At 40.1% G+C, this 19,914-nt stretch overlaps 1 protein-coding gene across 2 annotated transcripts; it reads right to left on the minus strand.

Moving 5' to 3' along the window:
* Positions 1-3,966: 3,966 nt before the first annotated feature.
* Positions 3,967-19,200, minus strand: ankrd46 (ankyrin repeat domain 46). Of its 2 annotated transcripts, none has more exon segments than NM_001100266.1 (5): positions 3,967-7,838; positions 13,822-14,055; positions 16,305-16,639; positions 16,827-16,897; positions 18,950-19,033. In NM_001100266.1, coding segments are annotated over 3 exon segments (762 nt in total). In that variant the 5' UTR covers positions 16,616-16,639; positions 16,827-16,897; positions 18,950-19,033; the 3' UTR covers positions 3,967-7,621.
* Between the last annotated feature and the right edge of the window lie 714 nt (positions 19,201-19,914).

Consider the following 19,914-nt stretch of genomic DNA (forward strand, 5'->3'; position numbering starts at 1 on the left):
TTTGAACGGTCACATTGGAACTTTTTTAGTGCCTGCTCGATATTTGCTGATAAGAACACAGAACAGCCATTGAAGCTGCAAGGAAACACGCCTGTTCACTCTATCGCTTTATATAAATTGTGAGCTATAGCTCCTCTGTGCAATTTATTGTGCTATACAAAGGCAGTTCTATGCTGTAAATATATGTCTACCTTTTCTAACTCTCTAGTCATAGCCAATCAGTACCTTGCTGATTACACACAGACACCAGGCAAGCCAAGATGATACAGAAAGAGATCATTATGACATGGGCCATGTAACTGTAAGGGATGGATACCATATCACATCCATACTTTAAACCTTTTTAGTGGGGGGAAAGCACAGCAGCAATCAGCCGCAACATCATTTATTTCATGAGAGGCGTTTAAAGACTGTACAAATCTCCTGAAAGAGAGAACAGTTCCTGCGGCTCGATTTGTTGGCAGCTAATTCTCATTGTCATTTAAGTGGGTAATTGTAAGGCAACGTTTGTGTGGGTGTTGTGGCTTGTAAGAGAGAGTGGGACGAGTGAGAGAGAGAGGGGAGAGATGTACTTTCAGCAAAGGAAAACTGCGGGGAGGTAACTCTGTACCACCTGTTCCCACCATTAGCCTGTAAATATCTGGAATATTAAACTATTTCCCCAGCAAAACAATGCCTTGTCTGGGAAGTGCATTTCAAAGCTTGCTGCCAATGTAAGATTACAATATTTAATTCTGCTTTGATACCAAACGGAACCTTTCTTTTCTGTGTAGAACATGTCTAGCCTACGAATTCTATTCAGCTCTCTACACTGTATCCCAGCAGGGCTTTTTAGCACCGCGTCTGCTAATCGTTCTCAAACAATAGCACCGTTTGGTAGCTTTTCTCTGTTACGCCAGATAAGTGGCTGTGCATTGTTTTATAAGGAATGCTCAGAGGGGGCAATTCAGTTGCAGATACTTGATAAAAATTGTGACAAAAGAGTTTAACTGGGTGCTGCGGCAACATGCCAACACCAGAAAGTTTGTTAGAATATTGTAACATAGTAGATTGTAAGCTCTTTTGGGCAGGGCTCTCTTCCCCTCCTGTATCGTTATTGTTTGCTTTATATGTTACTCTGTAAGTCCAATGTATGAAACCCACTTATTGTGCAGCGCTGCGGAATATGTTGGCGCTTTATCAATAAATGTTAATAATAACTTAGGTTAGGTTGAAAAAAAAAAAAGACATGTCCATCAAGTTCAACCGTTAATGCCTATATACAGTGGCTTGCAAAAGTATTCGGCCCCCTTGAACTTTTCCACATTTTGTCACATTACAGCCACAAACATGAATCAATTTTATTGGAATTCCACGTGAAAGACCAATACAAAGTGGTGTACACGTGAGAAGTGGAACGAAAATCATACATGATTCCAAACATTTTTTACAAATAAATAACTGCAAAGTGGGGTGTGCGTAATTATTCAGCCCCCTGAGTCAATACTTTGTAGAACCACCTTTTGCTGCAATTACAGCTGCCAGTCTTTTAGGGTATGTCTCTACCAGCTTTGCACATCTACAGACTGAAATCCTTGCCCATTCTTCTTTGCAAAACAGCTCCAGCTCAGTCAGATTAGATGGACAGCGTTTGGGAACAGCAGTTTTCAGATCTTGCCACAGATTCTCCATTGGATTTAGATCTGGACTTTGACTGGGCCGTTCTAACACATGGATATGTTTTGTTTTAAACCATTCCATTGTTGCCCTGGCTTTATGTTTAGGGTCGTTGTCCTGCTGGAAGGTGAACCTCCGCCCCAGTCTCAAGTCTTTTGCAGACTCCAAGAGGTTTTCTTCCAAGATTGCCCTGTATTTGGCTCCATCCATCTTCCCATCAACTCTGACCAGCTTCCCTGTCCCTGCTGAAGAGAAGCCCCCCCAGAGCATGATGCTGCCACCACCATATTTGACAGTGGGGACGGTGGGTTCAGAGTGATGTGCAGTGTTAGTTTTCCGCCACACATAGCATTTTGCATTTGGCCAAAAAGTTCCATTTTGGTCTCATCTGACCAGAGCACCTTCTTCCACATGTTTGCTGTGTCCCCCACATGGCTTGTGGCAAACTGCAAACGGGACTTCTTATGGTTTTCTGTTAACAATGGCTTTCTTCTTGCCACTCTTCCATAAAGGCCAACTTTGTGCAGTGCACGACTAATAGTTGTTCTATGGACAGATTCCCCCACCTGAGCTGTAGATCTCTGCAGCTCGTCCAGAGTCACCATGGGCCTCTTGGCTGCATTTCTGATCAGCGCTCTCCTTGTTCGGCCTGTGAGTTTAGGTGGACGGCCTTGTCTTGGTAGGTTTACAGTTGTGCCATACTCCTTCCATTTCTGAATGATCGCTTGAACAGTGCTCCGTGGGATGTTCAAGGCTTTGGAAATCTTTTTGTAGCCTAAGCCTGTTTTAAATTTCTCAATAACTTTATCCCTGACCTGTCTGGTGTGTTCTTTGGACTTCATGGTGTTGTTGCTCCCAATATTCTCTTAAACAACCTCTGAGGCCGTCACAGAGCAGCTGTATTCGTACAGACATTACACACAGGTGCACTCTATTTAGTCATTAGAGTATCAGGCAATGTCTATGGGCAACTGACTGCACTCAGGCCAAAGGGGGCTGAATAATTACGCACACCCCACTTTGCAGTTATTTATTTGTAAAAAATGTTTGGAATCATGTATGATTTTCGTTCCACTTCTCACGTGTACACCACTTTGTATTGGTCTTTCACGTGGAATTCCAATAAAATTGATTCATGTTTGTGGCTGTAATGTGACAAAATGTGGAAAAGTTCAAGGGGCCCGAATACTTTTGCAAGCCACTGTATATTATACAGCTTTGTATGTCTGGGTGACAGGTCCCTTTCAGCCTACGGTACAGTACTGTGCCTCCAGAGGGAAAAGACAAACCAAGGGATTATTAGAAGAATGTTTATGCGTCTGTTGCACTGATTTCTGACAAAATTCCGGAACAAGATTTTCTTACTCTTTAGAGGCCTGGAAACCTTTGTAGATTTGGCTTCTTTTTATTGAAGGAAGGCTCAGACTGATACAGTAAGCCAGGGCAATATTTATCCAGCATGCTCTTTGGGCCAGGAGGTGGAAGTGAATTCCAAAATAAATGTAAATCAGTGCATTGAAATCTATGGGCAGATATATGTGCAGCACCAAATCAAATTGCTGCCGTGCCCAAAGTAAGAGTACCCCTGCCCATCCTCATACACAGGGCACTATATAAATAACAAGGTAAGCAATAATGCTCAAGTGTTAAAAAATCAATTCTTTTTCTTCTTCAAGGTAACCTGTCACCCCAAGAAATAATTCCAAACAATCTTCAGGTTAGTTGAGCAAAATAAACTTAACTTATACTATATAAATTATTTACATTTGTTCCTTCAGTCTTGGAATTCAGAATCACAGCAAGCAGGCAGCCGCTATTTTGTGGACTCTGTTATTAAGGTAAGCTTAATAGGTTATAGTGCAGTCACATCTAGGAAGTGCAGAATGGAAAGTGAAAGAAATGGTCTGCCCTGCCTTAAATCGTCGGGTAGGAAATATTGACAACTGCGATTTTTAAAAATATACATAATATATAAAATATATATAATATTTAAAAAAAAATTGGGTTTCACATTTCATTTGAAAAGGACTTTTATTACACAGCTTTTTTTAATGGATGACAGGTACACATTTAAGTGAGGTTCTTTCCGTAAGCCTTGAGTCTTGCCCCTTGGTGAGAGGCGAATCAGCCACACTACAGTTGAATATTCAGAGCTTGGATGGATTCTCTTCTCTAGTCCAAGTGCTAAACCAGGCTGCCAAGTACACTGCACAGTATAGCTGAACTCTATATGTAGGGGCTTACACAGTACACTGAAAGCCAATGCTGCCTCTTCATTACACACAACAGAGAAACAGAGAGACATATACATGGCAAAAAGGATATATTTTAATTTAACTTTATAATATTTTACAATTATTTAAAGAACCAATTAGCATGAAGGATAAGGAAATTAAAACACATTTGTCATAAAACATGAAATTCCATAATAACAATAATAATTCAGGAATACAAGTATCCTTAGATGAAAATACAAAACCTTTTGCTACATACGTGTACAAAGAATAAATGACAGTATAGACATTTTAGCAAAGAAATCAGCAATGGGGTTGATTTACTAAGCTGGCATAACTACTAAGCTAACAAGGGGCCAAGGTGCTGAATTCCCCCTGATCTTTATCAGAAATAACTAACTAATAACTGCCTCTAACATCTGATGATGTACATTGTTAGGAGAAAAAAAACCCCCAAAAACCATAAACCAATTCCACACACAAACAGACATATCTGTGGTTCTTGTAGCTCAGAAACACATGTAGACACCTCTGCTCTACAACGTCAGTCCATTGCAAAGTGGGGCTAAACACACACTATACAATTAGTCTAGTTCTTCAAAAATAGGTTTATTGTCCATCTCTCTCTTGTGCAAAAAGCACAAATGATTGAGTAAATGAATACTATTTGAGATAGGCTTCCATATTTCAGAAGGTTGCTGGATAATCAATCCCGTACCCCAATTTTATACATACAAGGCAAATGGCAGTGCGGGACAAGCAATCGTGAATGAGCAATCAGTTTAGGAAATTTGTGTAGTTAAGACAATAGGGACTGCTGACTGACACAAGAAATGAGCTACCTGTATCATCCCCAAGCAGTTTAAATGTACATTTGTTTAGCCTCACATTGCCACAGAGAAAAGATCATTTCAGTTTCAAGTTTGTCTTGGCTTCCCTATGGGTCAGGGTAAAGGGAAGCCCTTTAAATACTTTAACCTTTTACAAAGACAGGTGGAGACCCATGAAATGCTGATGTGGTAACATATAGCTGAATAAATGTATATTATATATTATCAGTGGAATTATTCATTCCTGTGGGTGCTTGCCCCCAAATAGCCTGGGGTTAAATAATTCCTTCTTGTAGCACACAAATTATGCCTATATGTTTGCAGTTCAAAGGTACAATGAACAAAATGTTATAAGGCATCGCTGTCAAACTTCTGTTGTACGGAGGGCCGGAATTTTTCCGGCCAACATGATGGAGGGCCGATAATGGAAGCCAGTTTTGACTACTCCCCTTTTTTTTAAACAACACCCTCTTGAAACCCCACCTGTGTTATCACATGACCATACCCATATTAATGGTGGCAGTACAGCAAAAACCTGCTTTACTCTGCCTTCCCTATCCTGTCTGTGTGTTCAATACTCTGTTTGCCCTTTACTGCCTGTGTGCGCCATACTATGTTTGCCCTATGCTGCCTGTGTGTGCCATACTCTGCCTGACCTATGTTGCCTGTGTGTGCCATACTCTGCCTGACCTATGCTGCCTGTGTCTGCTATACTCTGCCTGCCCTATGCCGTTTCTATGGCACACACAGGCAGCATAGGGCAGGAAGAGTATGGCACACACAGACAGCATACAGTTACACAATGCTGGCACTGCTCCTACAGTCTGTGCGAACAGGTAAACAATGTGGGTACTTACAGTCTGAGCCTGAGGTGTGAACAATGCAGGGATTAAAAGGTGTGAACAGTACAGGGGATTACATTTTTAAACAATACAGGGGGATTACAGCCTGGATCTGAGGTGTGAACCATGTAGGGGGGCAGTTAATCACAGTACTGATACCATTTAAATCTTACACAAAGGTAAGTCATCAAAGCAGCCAGACAGGTTGGGGGCCACACAGAGGGGGGTCGTGGGCCGCCAGTTGGACAGCACTGTTATAAGAGATTATGTAATAAATATATTTGCCCAGGAGCAGTAACCCATAGCAACCAATTAGCAGGAAGCATTTACTAGACACCTGTTTAAAATCAAACATCTTATGGGTTACTGCTCCTGGGCAAACTTAGGGACAGATTCACTAAAGGTAAAAAAAAAAACGAGTGCTATTTATAGCATGCATTAAAAACATTATCACTTCTTATTTTTTGCAAGTTAAGGATCGATTCAATAAAAGGACAAGTGATGTTCTTGGCGTTATTAATCTGGCGATGAGCGATTTTAAGCTATATTTTAACACATGTGCGATAATTTCCGCTGTGTTCGATATTTTTCGCTGCACGCTATTACGCACGTAGCAGTTACTTTCTGAAAACTACTGTTCTAAAACATACTTGAAAAAATCCGACTGCAAACTCCATCTTGTCACCACAATCACCAGCTGCAATTTTGTAACGCCTCCTCCTGGGAGGCCTTAATTTTCACAGAAATAATCGCCACATTTTACACGTTTAATGTTTCATATGTGTTTGTGAATCATGCGTTAGTATTATTTCTATGCGATAATTACCGCAATGCCATGTAAATAACGCTTTGCTATAATGCGCTTTTTAATGCATGCGATATGAGTAATAATGCATGTGAAATTACCTTGATGAATCGGTACTTATTTATCGCATGCTTTTTAACACAAAAAAGTATGTGATAAGCGTTAACGACCTTTAGTGAATTGGTCCCTTAGTGCCTTTTATTATATATGGGGGTTAAAGTTGTATTCTATGCACTTTTACAGTTGCAGTTTTTACATGGCTGATTTCAAAATTTATTTCACTAACTTTTCTGCCAACTGTGTCCCGACAACCATAAGAAAACAGGAGGTGGCTGCTTTTATATTAAAAACTAGAAAAAGAAATTAAAAGTGCAAAGAAGAGCAATTAGAGCTATTCCACACCAATTTGTTTTGAGGGTTTAACATTCCCTTTAAGCCAGTTACTAAGTCCTCTTACTTTACATTTAATGGCACCCCATCTGTCTTTTATATGCTACCCATAATAAGCCATAAATATGCCAACTATACTTAATATCCATATACACAATATCAACCAATACCATTATCTAACCTATAAATAAGCATGTACATGCACATTTTTGCTCATCAGTCAAATATTTAACTGTTTAAATCCTTTGTCCACCTCATAAAAGGCCTTTTTTTTTGGAAAACACAGTAATAATTACATTATTTACATACTACGAATGGCAACTGATTGACAGCATGAAGCTTGCAATACTTTTCATAAGCAACCATACACATTGTTGTTAATTGTGTGACAAAATAAAACAAAACAAAGTAGAACAAGGATGAAATAAAGAAGTTAACACTTGCAGGTATTTATTATACTTACTGAGAAATGAGTCCAACCTATAGATAAATATTCATGAATACACTTAGCAATTACTTTTTTAGGGGGCACTTATCCACTGCCAGCATATCAGAAAAATGAAGAAAGCTGCTCTTCGTAGACAGGCAATAAAGGTTTTCCTGCCTCAACAACAGTCTCACAAAACAGCCGTTCTGCTTATAACTATGGAATCACAAAGGAGGGATGTCCCGCCTACATCTCTGAAGACCACAAAGACAAGTTCCATTCAAGATGTCCCGCAAACGATTCAGAATGCACAGAGTTCCAAGACAGGGCCGGCAAGCGGTTCGATATATATATATATATATATGAATATATTTATGCAGCACAATTTGCCACTGCATTAAAGGAAGTGGGGTGCAAAGAAAGGTTTATACCTCTCTCTAATGCACTAGTTCCGGCTGATTTTCCACAAAGGGCAGCACGCCGCTTACATAGTATGCTATACCCAGGGAAAGAAGAGCAATGACAACAAGGAGAAGAAGGACTCTCCAGAAACCCAGGTCCTCCACAAATTCCTGCCAAGTTGTGCGGAAGCTAGAGAGTACCCCCTCACCCTGTTGCAGGTTTGGATTCAGGAGAGAGTGACTTTCCATTGCGCTGTAAGAAAAAGGGACATATTAGAATACACACTGCAATCAAACCCTGTATCTTACATGCCGGATGCCATTACAAGGGCCTTACAGCAACACCAAAAAATGAAAGTGTATTAAAGTAATTCAAATATAACTTACTGCTGGCCTGCACTGGTAAAAGTTATTTGCGTCAGAAAGTCTGCTACAGTTTATATAAAAGCTACTGTGCAGCCACTGTAGCCATTTAATTTGGAAAAAAAGGAGGAAAAAGGCACAGGTTACATAGCAGTTAACAGCTAAGCTCAGCAGAATACAATGGTGTTTTACAGCGCCATCAGCCTTTTTAATTTGAATGGCTACCCCCATGGCTACATAGCAGCTTTTTATTATTTACACTATACTAGTGTTTGTGAAGCAAACCCACAACTTTTACCAGTGTAGGGCAAAGTACATTATATTCTAATTACTTTTAAACACTTTATTTTTTTGTTGTTACTGTTGTTTTTAAAATCAACTTATGATCTGTAGACAATAGCAATTTAAGACTGCTTTTCAACTATGATCTACATCGCATTAGAGCAAAAAGCTGAACTTTAACGAAGTCGGCTTTTCACTCTAACGCACATGCGCTGGCCCAGGGATTTTGCCGCGGAAGAAGGAATCGCTCGCTACAGGTGCCCCGGGCTGGTGTGGTTTTCTCCTAACAGGGGCACCAGCCCGGGGTACAAGGTAAGCGATTAAAGCCACTTGGGGGTGCCTAACATTTTGGCATGTGACTTAGCCTTTCCTTCTCCTTTAAATGCTATTTTCTTGTTAAATTCCAGTTTTAATTTAAAAAAAAATTCAGAAACTTGAATTTACAATTTTTACAGCAAAAATGTTACAAACTCAAATTCGAGCGCTGATAAATCTGCCCTAAGTACATCTTTTGTGAACATCCCATTTAACCTTGAATACAGCACAACAACATACCTTTCTCCCTGCATGCCAATTTATTTATATTACAAGCGGCTAAACTGCAGCTCTTTTACTTATTTCCTTGTCTAACTTGAAGCTCCACCCTCTTTTGCTTTCTGAGTCCTCCTTCTCTCTCTGACATGCTGATTGATTTTAATTGGAGCAGAGACATTGAGCATGCCCAGTATGCACCTCTTTGAGGCATTCATAGTGGGAGAGAGAAGGGCTCAGAAAGCAAAAGGGGCAGAGCTTCACACCAGACAAAGAAATAAGTAAAAGCTGCATTTTAGCAGCTTGTAATAAAAATAAATCAGCATTCAGGGAGAAAGGTATGTTATTCTAGGCGATTTTAAAATAAAAAGCTTACTTATCTTATAAAGAGCTATCTTTGTATTCCAGATTAGAGCCAATGAGAATGTGTGTTCAGCACCAGATTTCTGCACCCAGCACCCCCCATCCCTCCCCAGGATTGCTATTGCTTGCAAGCGCATTCTTTTATCTTACACATGGAGCATGGGGAACAGGACATGTAGAAATCTCCAGTGCGCCTAGACTCTAGTGCTCCGATGTAAGCAAAGTACGGCTGCCGGCATGTCCCCCTAGACCCGAGCCCTTGTGGCCTTGCCTGTGTTAACAAATGACAAATTATCTGGCAAAATAAGATTCATCACTTCAATCAGCTGGTAAAATTCTATAGCATATTGCTTTCCCCTACAAAAAAGCTAACCCTTTTAAAGGGGAGGTAACACCATGAATTGTTTTTACTCAATCTTATCATATACACAAAGGCATAACATTTCTTCACTCATATCAAAACTACACACAAACACACACACTATTGTGAAAAAGAGATACATGTAATTATTAGTGCAGTGCTAATAAATAACGAGGTGTTGAAAAGCTGAGCTGAAGGCCATGTAGGAGGGGAGTGGGATGTTAAGAAAACATAACGGAGCGTTGATGTATGGTTCTCTACCAATGCGGAAAAAAAAAAAGGCTGTGGTTAAACCAAGGAAGTTCTGTAGCGTTATGTGACCTTTCATAGATGTGGTGTGCAAAATACTTTATTCTTACATCTGGGACCAAAACACTAACACCACTTATTTAGAGACTGTTAAAGGAAACACAAGCTATCATCTGCCCTTGTAACCACGCTCTGACTAGTACAGGTATAGGATCCGTTATCTGGAAACCAGTTATACAAAAAGCTCCAAGTTATGGGAGGGACATTTCCCAGACTCCATTTTAAGCAAATAATTAAAATTTTTAAAAATGATTTCCTTTTTCTTTGTATTAAACAGTACCTGTACTTGATCCCAACTAAGGTATAATTAATTCTTATTGGAGGCAAAACAATCCTATTGGGTTTATTTAATGTTTACATTATTTTTAGCATACTTAAGCTATGGGGATCTAAATTACGAATGATCCCTTATCCAGAAAACCCCAGGTCCTCAGCATTCTGGATAACAGGTTCGATACCTGTACATTAAAATTAGTTTTATTGACCTGCAATAAACAGCACCCTAACACAATATGTAAAAGCATTAACATCTTTATAACATTTTTTCCTTATAAATTATATTATAAATTACCATAGTAAATTTAAAGGAGAACTTGAGAAATTAGTCTAGGCACATTAAATCTTATATATTTGGGGGTTCTGTGCCAGCCCAACAGCCCTTTAGCAGTAAAGTTCTACGCCTGTGAGGATGCCCCAGTAGCCCCCCATCTTCTTTCTGCTGATTCCCAGCACATACTCTGTGCTTCCGTGAATAATTTGAGTTTAGGGACCGACTCACGCTATACTGTGTTTAATAATTCAGATTAGTACATGGCATCGCAGGAACAACTGTAACTGGCATCAGAATTTAACAATCAGCCCTGTAGCATCATCTTATAGAACAGGCAACCCAAATTTTCTGCTCAGTGATTTCAGATGGCCCCAAAGCTGCCCAGGGCACACTGATGTGTCACCAACACTCCTAACAACATCCAAGATGGGGAGCTCCTGTGCACAACTATGAAGGCCTCTATCATTTCTGTTAAAGAAAAAACCCTTGGCTGGTACAGTAAGTTCTTTATATAAAATGTAGTATTTCTAGCCATATTGATTTTTTAGGGTTTAGTTCTTCTAAACAACTTTTTTCAGTTGAACTTGAGTGCCCAGATTTCTGTACACATTCTGGAGTCAATTTTCCTTCCCAATTTCATGCCATCAGCAAACAAAAATACAAAACTTTCAGTGCCCACCCTCTAGCCATTAATGACTGAATTCAATATATGTGGTCTCAAAACAAAACCTTGCAGTACCCCATTTAGAATCCTAGTGCAAATGAGAATATGCACCATGGGGCAACTACTCTAAAGAATCATTTAACCAATTCTTTATCCATATAGAAACAGTATCCAGTATCCCAAGAACTACATACCATAGTCTATGAAGCAATCATATCTGTGGCACTGTATTAAAAGGTTTGGCCAAGTTCAAGTTGATTAATTCTAGTGGGGATGACTCAGAGTAAAACATAGGCAATTCCTAGCCTAAACCTTAATGTTTATATTTTTGTAGCCATCTGGGCTGTGCAGTATGCCATGCTTGTTGGATCTGATTTGTCACTACAGTTCTCCTCAGAAAACCAATGGTGAAAAAAATGACAAGGATTGAAATGCATCCAGTCGCTGCAGATTTCCATATTCCTTACAAATGGGAATCATACTTGATCACTGTGACAGAACACTAATCTCTAATGCCCACCCACAAGCTAATATGTAACTGTACTTGAACAAATGTCACTTTCACTATGAATACCAAGGGAGATTTGTTTCTACTCGCTAATCAGAAAAGCTGTTACTTTTGTAATCAGTACAAAGGCTAGCATGCAACCTTTGCACCCACAACTTAAAGCAGACTGGCAAAATAAAGCCCCCCCCCTTTAATATTCAGTGTGGACTGCCCTCCACAGCTACTACTGAGGTGAAGGACTTGTTACAGCACAGTTAGTTTAAACAAGGCCAAGGGGCCACATGAAATACACCCTCAGGTATTTAAAGGCCTGGCTAAAACTGAAATAAGGTCTTGAAAGGGATTCTGAGAAAATCCAAAATAATCTGATATGGTACTAACGCTTCAGACAAGCTTCTGATATTTCAGTTCCAATTTTTAAAAAGGGAATTACACTCTCAGCCTGGCAATTTCAGGCCTTGTAAGTCAGACATCTACAAATTTACTTGCTCTTTATGATACCGTAAGATGGACATTGAAGTTGCTGTAGATGTGATTGGGCGGGTTTGGGCCGACCTCGGCACATCAATTGCGGGCGGCTGAGCTCTTCCGCTCACCCTCCCTGCCCGCTTCCTAACAGTGACAGCTTCCTCTTATGGCTCTCTAATTTATAGGCGCACGACTGACACGCCCACACCTTTTGTGACACCACTGCGGATGGGTTGGGTGCGGGTCTATAAATAGAGAAAAGATGGTTTGGGGTGAGGATATCTCGACCCGCCCCTCACTACAGTGCCACTTAATGACTACTGCCTAAGCTAAGGTGTGTAGTTCTTGGGAATACTGTCTTATAATTATAGAGAAATGGCGAAAAGAATTGTTGTAGCTGCCCAATGGTACATTTGCTCTTTATGCAAGGTTGTATTGGATCCGATTGTTAATGACTAGAGGGTGGGCACTGAATGTCTTGTATTTGTTTTATCTGCTGATGACAACAAACTATAAAGGACAATTAAATCTATGCTAAATGTGTCCAGAAATCTGACCAAAAACCCAAAACTCGAAGGTAAAAATTTGCCATCTTGTGAGTTTCTTTAGAAGTCAATGGGATTGGTCGTAGGCAAAGTCAAGTTTTTTTGTGTTTGTAAACTTGAAAAATTTGAAGTATTCGAGTTTCTTATACAAACGAGTTTTCCTTATTAATAAATAAGCGAGCATCCTATATGTGAGTTTATTCAATTTAGAAAAACAAACTTGAAATTCATAAATAAACCCTTTAATGTTTGTCACTGTGTATTTATTTTCTATATTTATTATGGGAATGTCTGTCCCTGTTTGCACTATCACGCTATTGTGAAAATGTGCAACACTGTATGGAGTAGTACTATATAAAGCAGTGATGTCACTAGTCACTGGGCCGTAGTAAATATGTAACACATTTACACTGCCTATTAGTCAGCCTAGTCATACCTATATTTTTGTGTTTTTTTTGTTGTATTTATTATATATATGTACACACACACGTATTATGTAATATTGTTTGCAATACAAACAATACATGTGAATATCAAACTCATACCAACACTGGGCAATCCTGTCTCAGTGCCGTAATCCATAGCAACAATAGGAAATGTAAACCCCTTAAAAAGAACGTAAATTTGCTAGGAGTAATCTTCTAAGCACTTCAAAACAACAGCCCCACCTGCTGGTCACTGGCTGAAAAAATAATTTCCCTAGAGAAAGAGCATCTTGTGATACTGTTGTGCTTAGAACTGACCAGAAATACATCAGTTGCCTTTTCTCTACTTGCTAACTTAATATTTTAGTCAGAGAAACATCACAAGATCTTCCTTTTCTCAAGAATTGAACTTTTAAGGCTACTGTAGCCAGTCAGCCATAAAGACCAGCTACTGGTGCTTGTTTTAAATTCATAAGTTTAAAAACAGCTAATATCTTGAAAACTAGAGACATTGCAAAAGTGCTTTTAAGTGTACTGTGAGATGTTTTACATTAAGTGTAGCTTTGAAGGTTGTATAGTCCTTTAAATTCTGACTGGTTGCTATTGGTTTTTAAACTGGGACCAATTTGCCCAGTGTTAGTCAATGATGCCCCTTACTCACACTGGCTAAAAGTAGCACAAATATATGTGTACAAAAAACCTAGTACCAAATGGAAATAGTAGTTTGATATTGATCTGCCCCTCTAATGCTACAACTTTTCCCTCGCCCTTTCAAAGCACTGAATAAAGGCAGTTAGTAGATACTACATAAAAACATGAACAAGTTCAGGAAAAGTTAGATATAAGATGATAGTATATGGAACATACCAATCTTCCTCAGGGGATCCTTCCGACAGAGTGTTGTGTCCCTTTTCCATTAGGAGCTCAGAGCACTGGACATACCGTTCGCTTTCTGCCGTCTGCATGGTCTCCATCTTGGAGTGAGTGCCCCTATTGAAGCCTTTGACTTCCTGCTCCTCCAGGGACTCTAACATGCGAATCACTTCTTTATTTACTCCCCTGCGCTTGGCTAGGATGAGTGGTGTGGCCCCTTGGTGATTGCTGTGGGGATTACAGAATAAATGCATTTTTTTTTTTTTTTTTTTTTAAAGTTCTTGTAAAGCAACATAGTTTATCATCAGACATCAAAGCAAATCACTGCATGAAGCCAGGGGATTCACAATTATGGGTAACAGAATCTGCAGACAACTGAAGGGCTATACAGCCCCCATCCCTGTAAATATGAGCTGTTGTGGTTTCAAATAACCCTCTATGCTGCTGACTGCATTGTGCCAATCTGTATAATATTTATCTCAGCTGAGCATTATCCAATGCAAATTTCCCCACTATACCATCCCCAACTGCATCAACCCCACCAATCAGTATCGAGCAACCAAGGAACACAAGTGACAAGGCTAAAGATAGCAGCCTCCAACCTTACTATGAAGCTATGCAGTTCAAGAACATGTACAAGGTACCAACTTACTCAGGAATAGTGTAAGTGATATGGTTAGAGAAGGAGCAGGGATTGTTGCACACTGGGGTCACAGGTAAGGATACAACACAGTATTTTGTTCCACCTTATGGTGCACAATTGAGTTTATACTGATGAATGTGAGCTGTCTTGGCAGAAGACTTTGAAAACTAAAACAAGAATCCACAATAGTAACAAATGATTCAAACTGGTGAATGCCATGGACCATGTGGCCCAGATATTATCACAATTACAGGAAATCTACAAATATTGGTTTCTAAATCTAATTAGAATTGATAAAGCTTTTCGACTCTATTCAACAAAGAAAGTCTCTGCATACAGTTGCATGTATAGTCACTAGGAGGCCATGGCCATGAATGTTTCAGTCAGTCCAAGCAAATTGTCATTATTGAACCTAAGTGGAACAGCCAAGATGTTAAAATAAGGCACAGTACCACCTAGACACATGGCAGGCTGCTTATAATGTTTGGGAGGTCTAAAGGTTGAAAGCTCTGCATTAACTTTATTTCCTAGACTCTTTTCTGGCCTTTTTAAACATGTATTTAGTTTAACTTTTTTTCCTCAAGGAGAGAGAAATATCCCTATAGGAAGTCACAACAGTATTTACAGAAGGACTTGCCTGGCAACTTCATACACACAGCTCTATCTGTCCTACCGCTCACAGAGATTTGCTCTTGAGCCACAATACACAAAAGCAAATTATTATTATATACCATTCTGATTGCAAACAGGAGTTCTGCCGGTCACCCCTCACCCCGGTCACAATGCCATAGAGAAGTCTATGGCATTGACTTAGACTTCTAAGTCAATGCCATAGACTCCTAAAGGAGGCTCTGTTTGTCAGTACACCTGGTTTTTATGCAACCAAAACTTGCCTCCAAGCCAGGAATTCAAAAATAAGCACTGCTTTGAGACCATTGGTGAGCAACATGTTGTACCCGAGCCACTGATTGGGGATCACTGCCTTAAGGTGTAAGAGGCCACAAATGACTTGGCACCCACTTGTCCCAAGACTTCTTATTAACTCTTGGGGCCTATACACCAAGGCATTTGTACACATCTTCTAGGCCCTGTGCTTTCCTAGATGGCACATATGTGCATCAAACAGCGGCCACATTCACATAGCAGGGATGAATGGATAGCAGGCAGACTGCAGCTGCACTCCAGGAATATTCCTTTGTCTGATGCACTCCTCCTCAAACTGAAGCATCAGTGCATGAGGTGCAACTACTGTCTGCAATTCAGCAATTACTTGGTGACCGTCCATTCTTCTCTGAATAAGACCTCCATCTACCCCACCCCCCATCTAGGACTTCACTACGAAGGCTGATAAAAATTCCCACAGCTATTAGGACAACGCTTCATCGCATCACATTATATCCAGTAATAAAAAGTTAGCATGTGTAAGATCTAAACGTCTCCAAACTGCAATACATTTCTAAATATGGATAGCACAGCAGTCAGTGGTTTAATTCCAGTCCATTTTAAATCTTAAATTCAATTCCAGCCATGGCACTAACTGCAAGGAGTCTGTATGTTTTCAATTTGTCCGTGTGGGTTTCCTCCAGGTACTCCGGCTTCCTTGCACACTCCAAAAACACACAGGCAGGGTAACTGGCTTCTGATAGCTTACCATTGTGTGTGTGAATGTGAAAGGAACCTTAGATTGTAAGCTCCACTGGGGAAGGGACTGATGTGAATGATGCATATATGTAATTACTGAAAGATCCCTTATTCGCGAGACCCAGGATCACAGGCATTTCAGATAATAGATCTGATGCCTGTAATAGTAAACCAGCACCAACTACTAACTCACCATATGTCAATTTTTAGCCCATTGGAAACAAGGAACTGAATGGTATCCACGTGGCCACACAGATGAAGGGCTGTGTTTCCCTGGTAATCTGTTGCCAGCAGGTCGGCACCAAACTTGTGCAGGAGCTGACAGATATCCACATTCCCACGGGCGGCAGCCAGATGGAGACCTGTTCGGCCACGGCTGTCACGGATGTTTGGGTCAAAGCCACTCTCTAGCAGGCGCTTGGAGTAGTTGAAATCCCCATCAATGCATGCTTGCAACAGAGGCACATTGGTCAGGGAGGAGTCGTTCACAAAAACATAGGACATGGCTGTACTTCTTAGAAGCTCTGCCTGTGACAGAAATAAAGAGTAAGCATTGAAGACAGGCACCTTTGGTTCTGTAGACTGTGTTCTGGTTTCTGTGTGTTTTGGGGAGTGGGGGGAATAGTGAAAAATCCCTGTTTTATATACAACACAAAAGGTTTTTTCCATACTGCCCCATCAGAGCAAATGTTACTGTTGGAAAGTGATCCCTTACCTGTGATGATAAAAGGAGCAGAATTCTGCTCGGTCCACACCAGGTTGATGAAGTGGAATTTGCTTGAGCAACTGAAAAGAAAATGAAAGTTGTTACTAATACACCAACTAGCTAAGAATGCTGGGAGTCGTAGTTTATAATATATTTGACACAACGATAAGATATATAAAAAATGCCCTGTTCATTATCGAACTAAAACACAATTTAAACCAACATAGAAAATACAATGGTGCCATTTCCTGACACATTGCAAAAGAATTTCTCTCTTTTTACCTTATGTGGCAAAACTTTTACTTGTGGCAAGGGGACACCTTGCCACAAGTAAAGGGGCTTTTTTGCCATTAAAAAACTTTAAGCTAACTTTTAGTATGTTTTAGAATGGCCAATTCAATGTACTTCCTTATCCATTTCTTTTTAAATATCTTTTCAATTATGTGCCTTTTTCTTCTGATTCCTTCCAACTTTCAAATGGGGGTCACTGACCCCAGCAGCCAAAAGCCTATTGCTCTATGAGGCTACAATTGTCATGTTATTGCTACTTTTTATTACTAATTTTACTATTCTGGTCCTCTTTTATAAATATATCAGTCTTGCATTTGAACCACTCCCTGGTTGCTAAATTAATTTGAACCCTAGCAACCAGATAACTGTGAAATTCCAAAATGGAGAGTTGCGGGACAAAAAGATGAAACAATTAAAAAAACAAAGATAATAAAAAATAAAGACCTATTGCAAATTGTCTCAGAATATTACTCTCTACATCATGCTAAAAGTTTATTCAAACGTGAAAAACTCCTTTAATTGACTGTTTATTATAATGCTTTATTCATGGCAACCTAACAGCAGGTTTAATGCCAGTGCTGGGCAGCAGAGAATCCCAGGCATAGATGCAGCTGCCTCAGAAAATAGGGACAAGCATAGTTATAAGACTAAGGTGCCCAACCAGCAGCCAATAAGGGCTGGACTTAGGCTGATGCCACACGTGGCGTAGGGCTGATATTTTCGGCAAGCGGAAAAACGCTTGGCAAAAATTCAGCCCTACGCCTGCTACTTGTGCCTGCACCCGAATGAATTGAATACGCTCGGGTGCAGGCACATGTAGCCAATATACGCATGAAAAAGCGAGATAATGCAAAGTCTCACATTTTCATGTGTATATCGGCTACATGTGCCTGCACCCGAGCGTATCTCATTAATTCGGGTGCAGGCACAAGTAGCAGGCGTAGGGCTGAATTTTCGCCAAGCGTTTTTCCACTTGCCGAAAATATCAGCCTAACAGAACAATGCAAAAAGGCTGAGTCCTTGTTGCTGTTTTTCTTAACCTTAGGTCCACAGATGTAGCTGAACTACAAATTCCAGAATTCTTTCATTTTTTGCAAGTTGTAGTTCAGCAACACCTAGACAGGCAATGTATAAATAAAAACGAGAAGGGGAATTATATATATATATATATATATATATATATATATATATATATATATATATATAACAATAAATATTCCACTACCGGCACACCCTGTAAAATTACCACAAGTTTATTGTGAACACATTGTATAAAGAATCCAACATTTCGTTCCTCAAGAGGACCTTGACCGGAATGTTGGATTCTTTATGCAATATGTTCACAATAAACTTGTGGTAATTTTACAGCAGGGTGTGCTTGTCGTGGAATATTTATTGATAAACAAATTTGGCCGCAAGATATAAAGCTTTTTGCATTACAGCGCAGACACTGCAAAGACGGATATATATATATATATATACTTATTATATTATTTGTTATATATTATATGTATAAATTTACAACCCATTACAATATGTCCTATTATTGACCACTCTGTTACACTGGAGGCCCAATGCAGCCTACACTCGCACCATAGCTGTAATGGGCAGAGCCAGTGGGAGGCCTGGTACTACTCACTCTGCCAGTGTATGGGGTGCGGATACAAAGCGATAGAGTAAACAGAGTGGGCACAATAGAATACACAATAGAATGCACAATAGAATACACAAGGTTCCGCTCACTGCCAGTGGCCAGACCGCTGTACAATAGAACAGCAGCCGTTAGAATGCATCCCCTGTGCCCCCATATTTAGGCTCCCCCGTAAACAAACGCGTATCACCGAGTTCCAGGCCTCAGCCTGCGCGTCTGTCCTAGTGTCCGGATACACGGCCTTGCCGCCCACTACAGTGCGAGGTCCCAAGCGCGCCCAGGCCCCACTCAGCAAAACCCGCACAGAAACCACAAACCGAACGCTAATCACCCACCTCCCACGGCGCAGACCCAGGTTTCCCCGGGAACTTCACAGCAGACACGATCCTGCCAGCACCAGAATAAATATCATTTGTTATCCTCAATATTATTCGCCATCTACTGGCCAATCATGGACAGCGCAGGGAGTGAAAGGCACGACTGACACCTACCGGCAGGATATTGAACTTTTTTCTTTATCATTTTCAACGTTGTCTTGTTCATATCTTTTATTCATCGTTTGTGTTAGGTGTCAAGAAATATGTCTCAGAAAATGCCTCTGGTTATTAAAAATTGACCAACTGCAAAGACGCAGTTCCTCAGTATATTGACTAGATATCAGTTTTTAGTATCGTCTATTGCACTATAATAAACTTGGGCATATACAAACCCCCCCCCCCCCCCAAAAAAAAAATGTTAAACTATACCTTAATGGGACTTAATCATCCCAAAAATGTATATGTAATCTGTATGTACTTCTAGTGCTGGGCAGTTCCTAATGATTGTTGCCATATACCTTTCCTTGCAGCAATGAAAATGTAGTAAAGGGACACATTCCCACTGAATACATTTCATTTACATCAATCCTGATTTCTACCCACATGTATAGTTCCCAATTATTTCACATCTCTTCCAACAGAATTATGGCTGTTCTGGTGCCACTGGTTTTGCCAGCCTTCCAGTAGTGCAAAAGGCAGTTTTGGAACAGGGGAGTACATATGAAGAAGGGGCCCATTCATTGCAAGGGCTCTTTATATTTAGTACTGATGAGTATGCCGCAGCATTAGGGTTACACCTGGTCTCTGAAAACAATATCTGTAACTGACACTGTCAGAT

The sequence above is a fragment of the Xenopus tropicalis genome, chromosome 6, assembly GCF_000004195.4.
Source record: "Xenopus tropicalis strain Nigerian chromosome 6, UCB_Xtro_10.0, whole genome shotgun sequence".
Taxonomy (NCBI): domain Eukaryota; kingdom Metazoa; phylum Chordata; class Amphibia; order Anura; family Pipidae; genus Xenopus; species Xenopus tropicalis.

Coding starts and splice junctions, on each gene's coding strand:
- ankrd46 (XM_012964168.3), bottom strand. CDS start 16,615: ATGTCCTATGTTTTTGTGAACGACTCCTCCCTGACCAATGTGCCTCTG. Junction 14,056..16,304: donor GGGCTAAAAATTGACATATG/GTGAGTTAGTAG, acceptor TAATCCCCACAG/CAATCACCAAGGGGCCACAC. Junction 7,839..13,821: donor GGATCCCCTGAGGAAGATTG/GTATGTTCCATA, acceptor TTTTTCTTACAG/CGCAATGGAAAGTCACTCTC.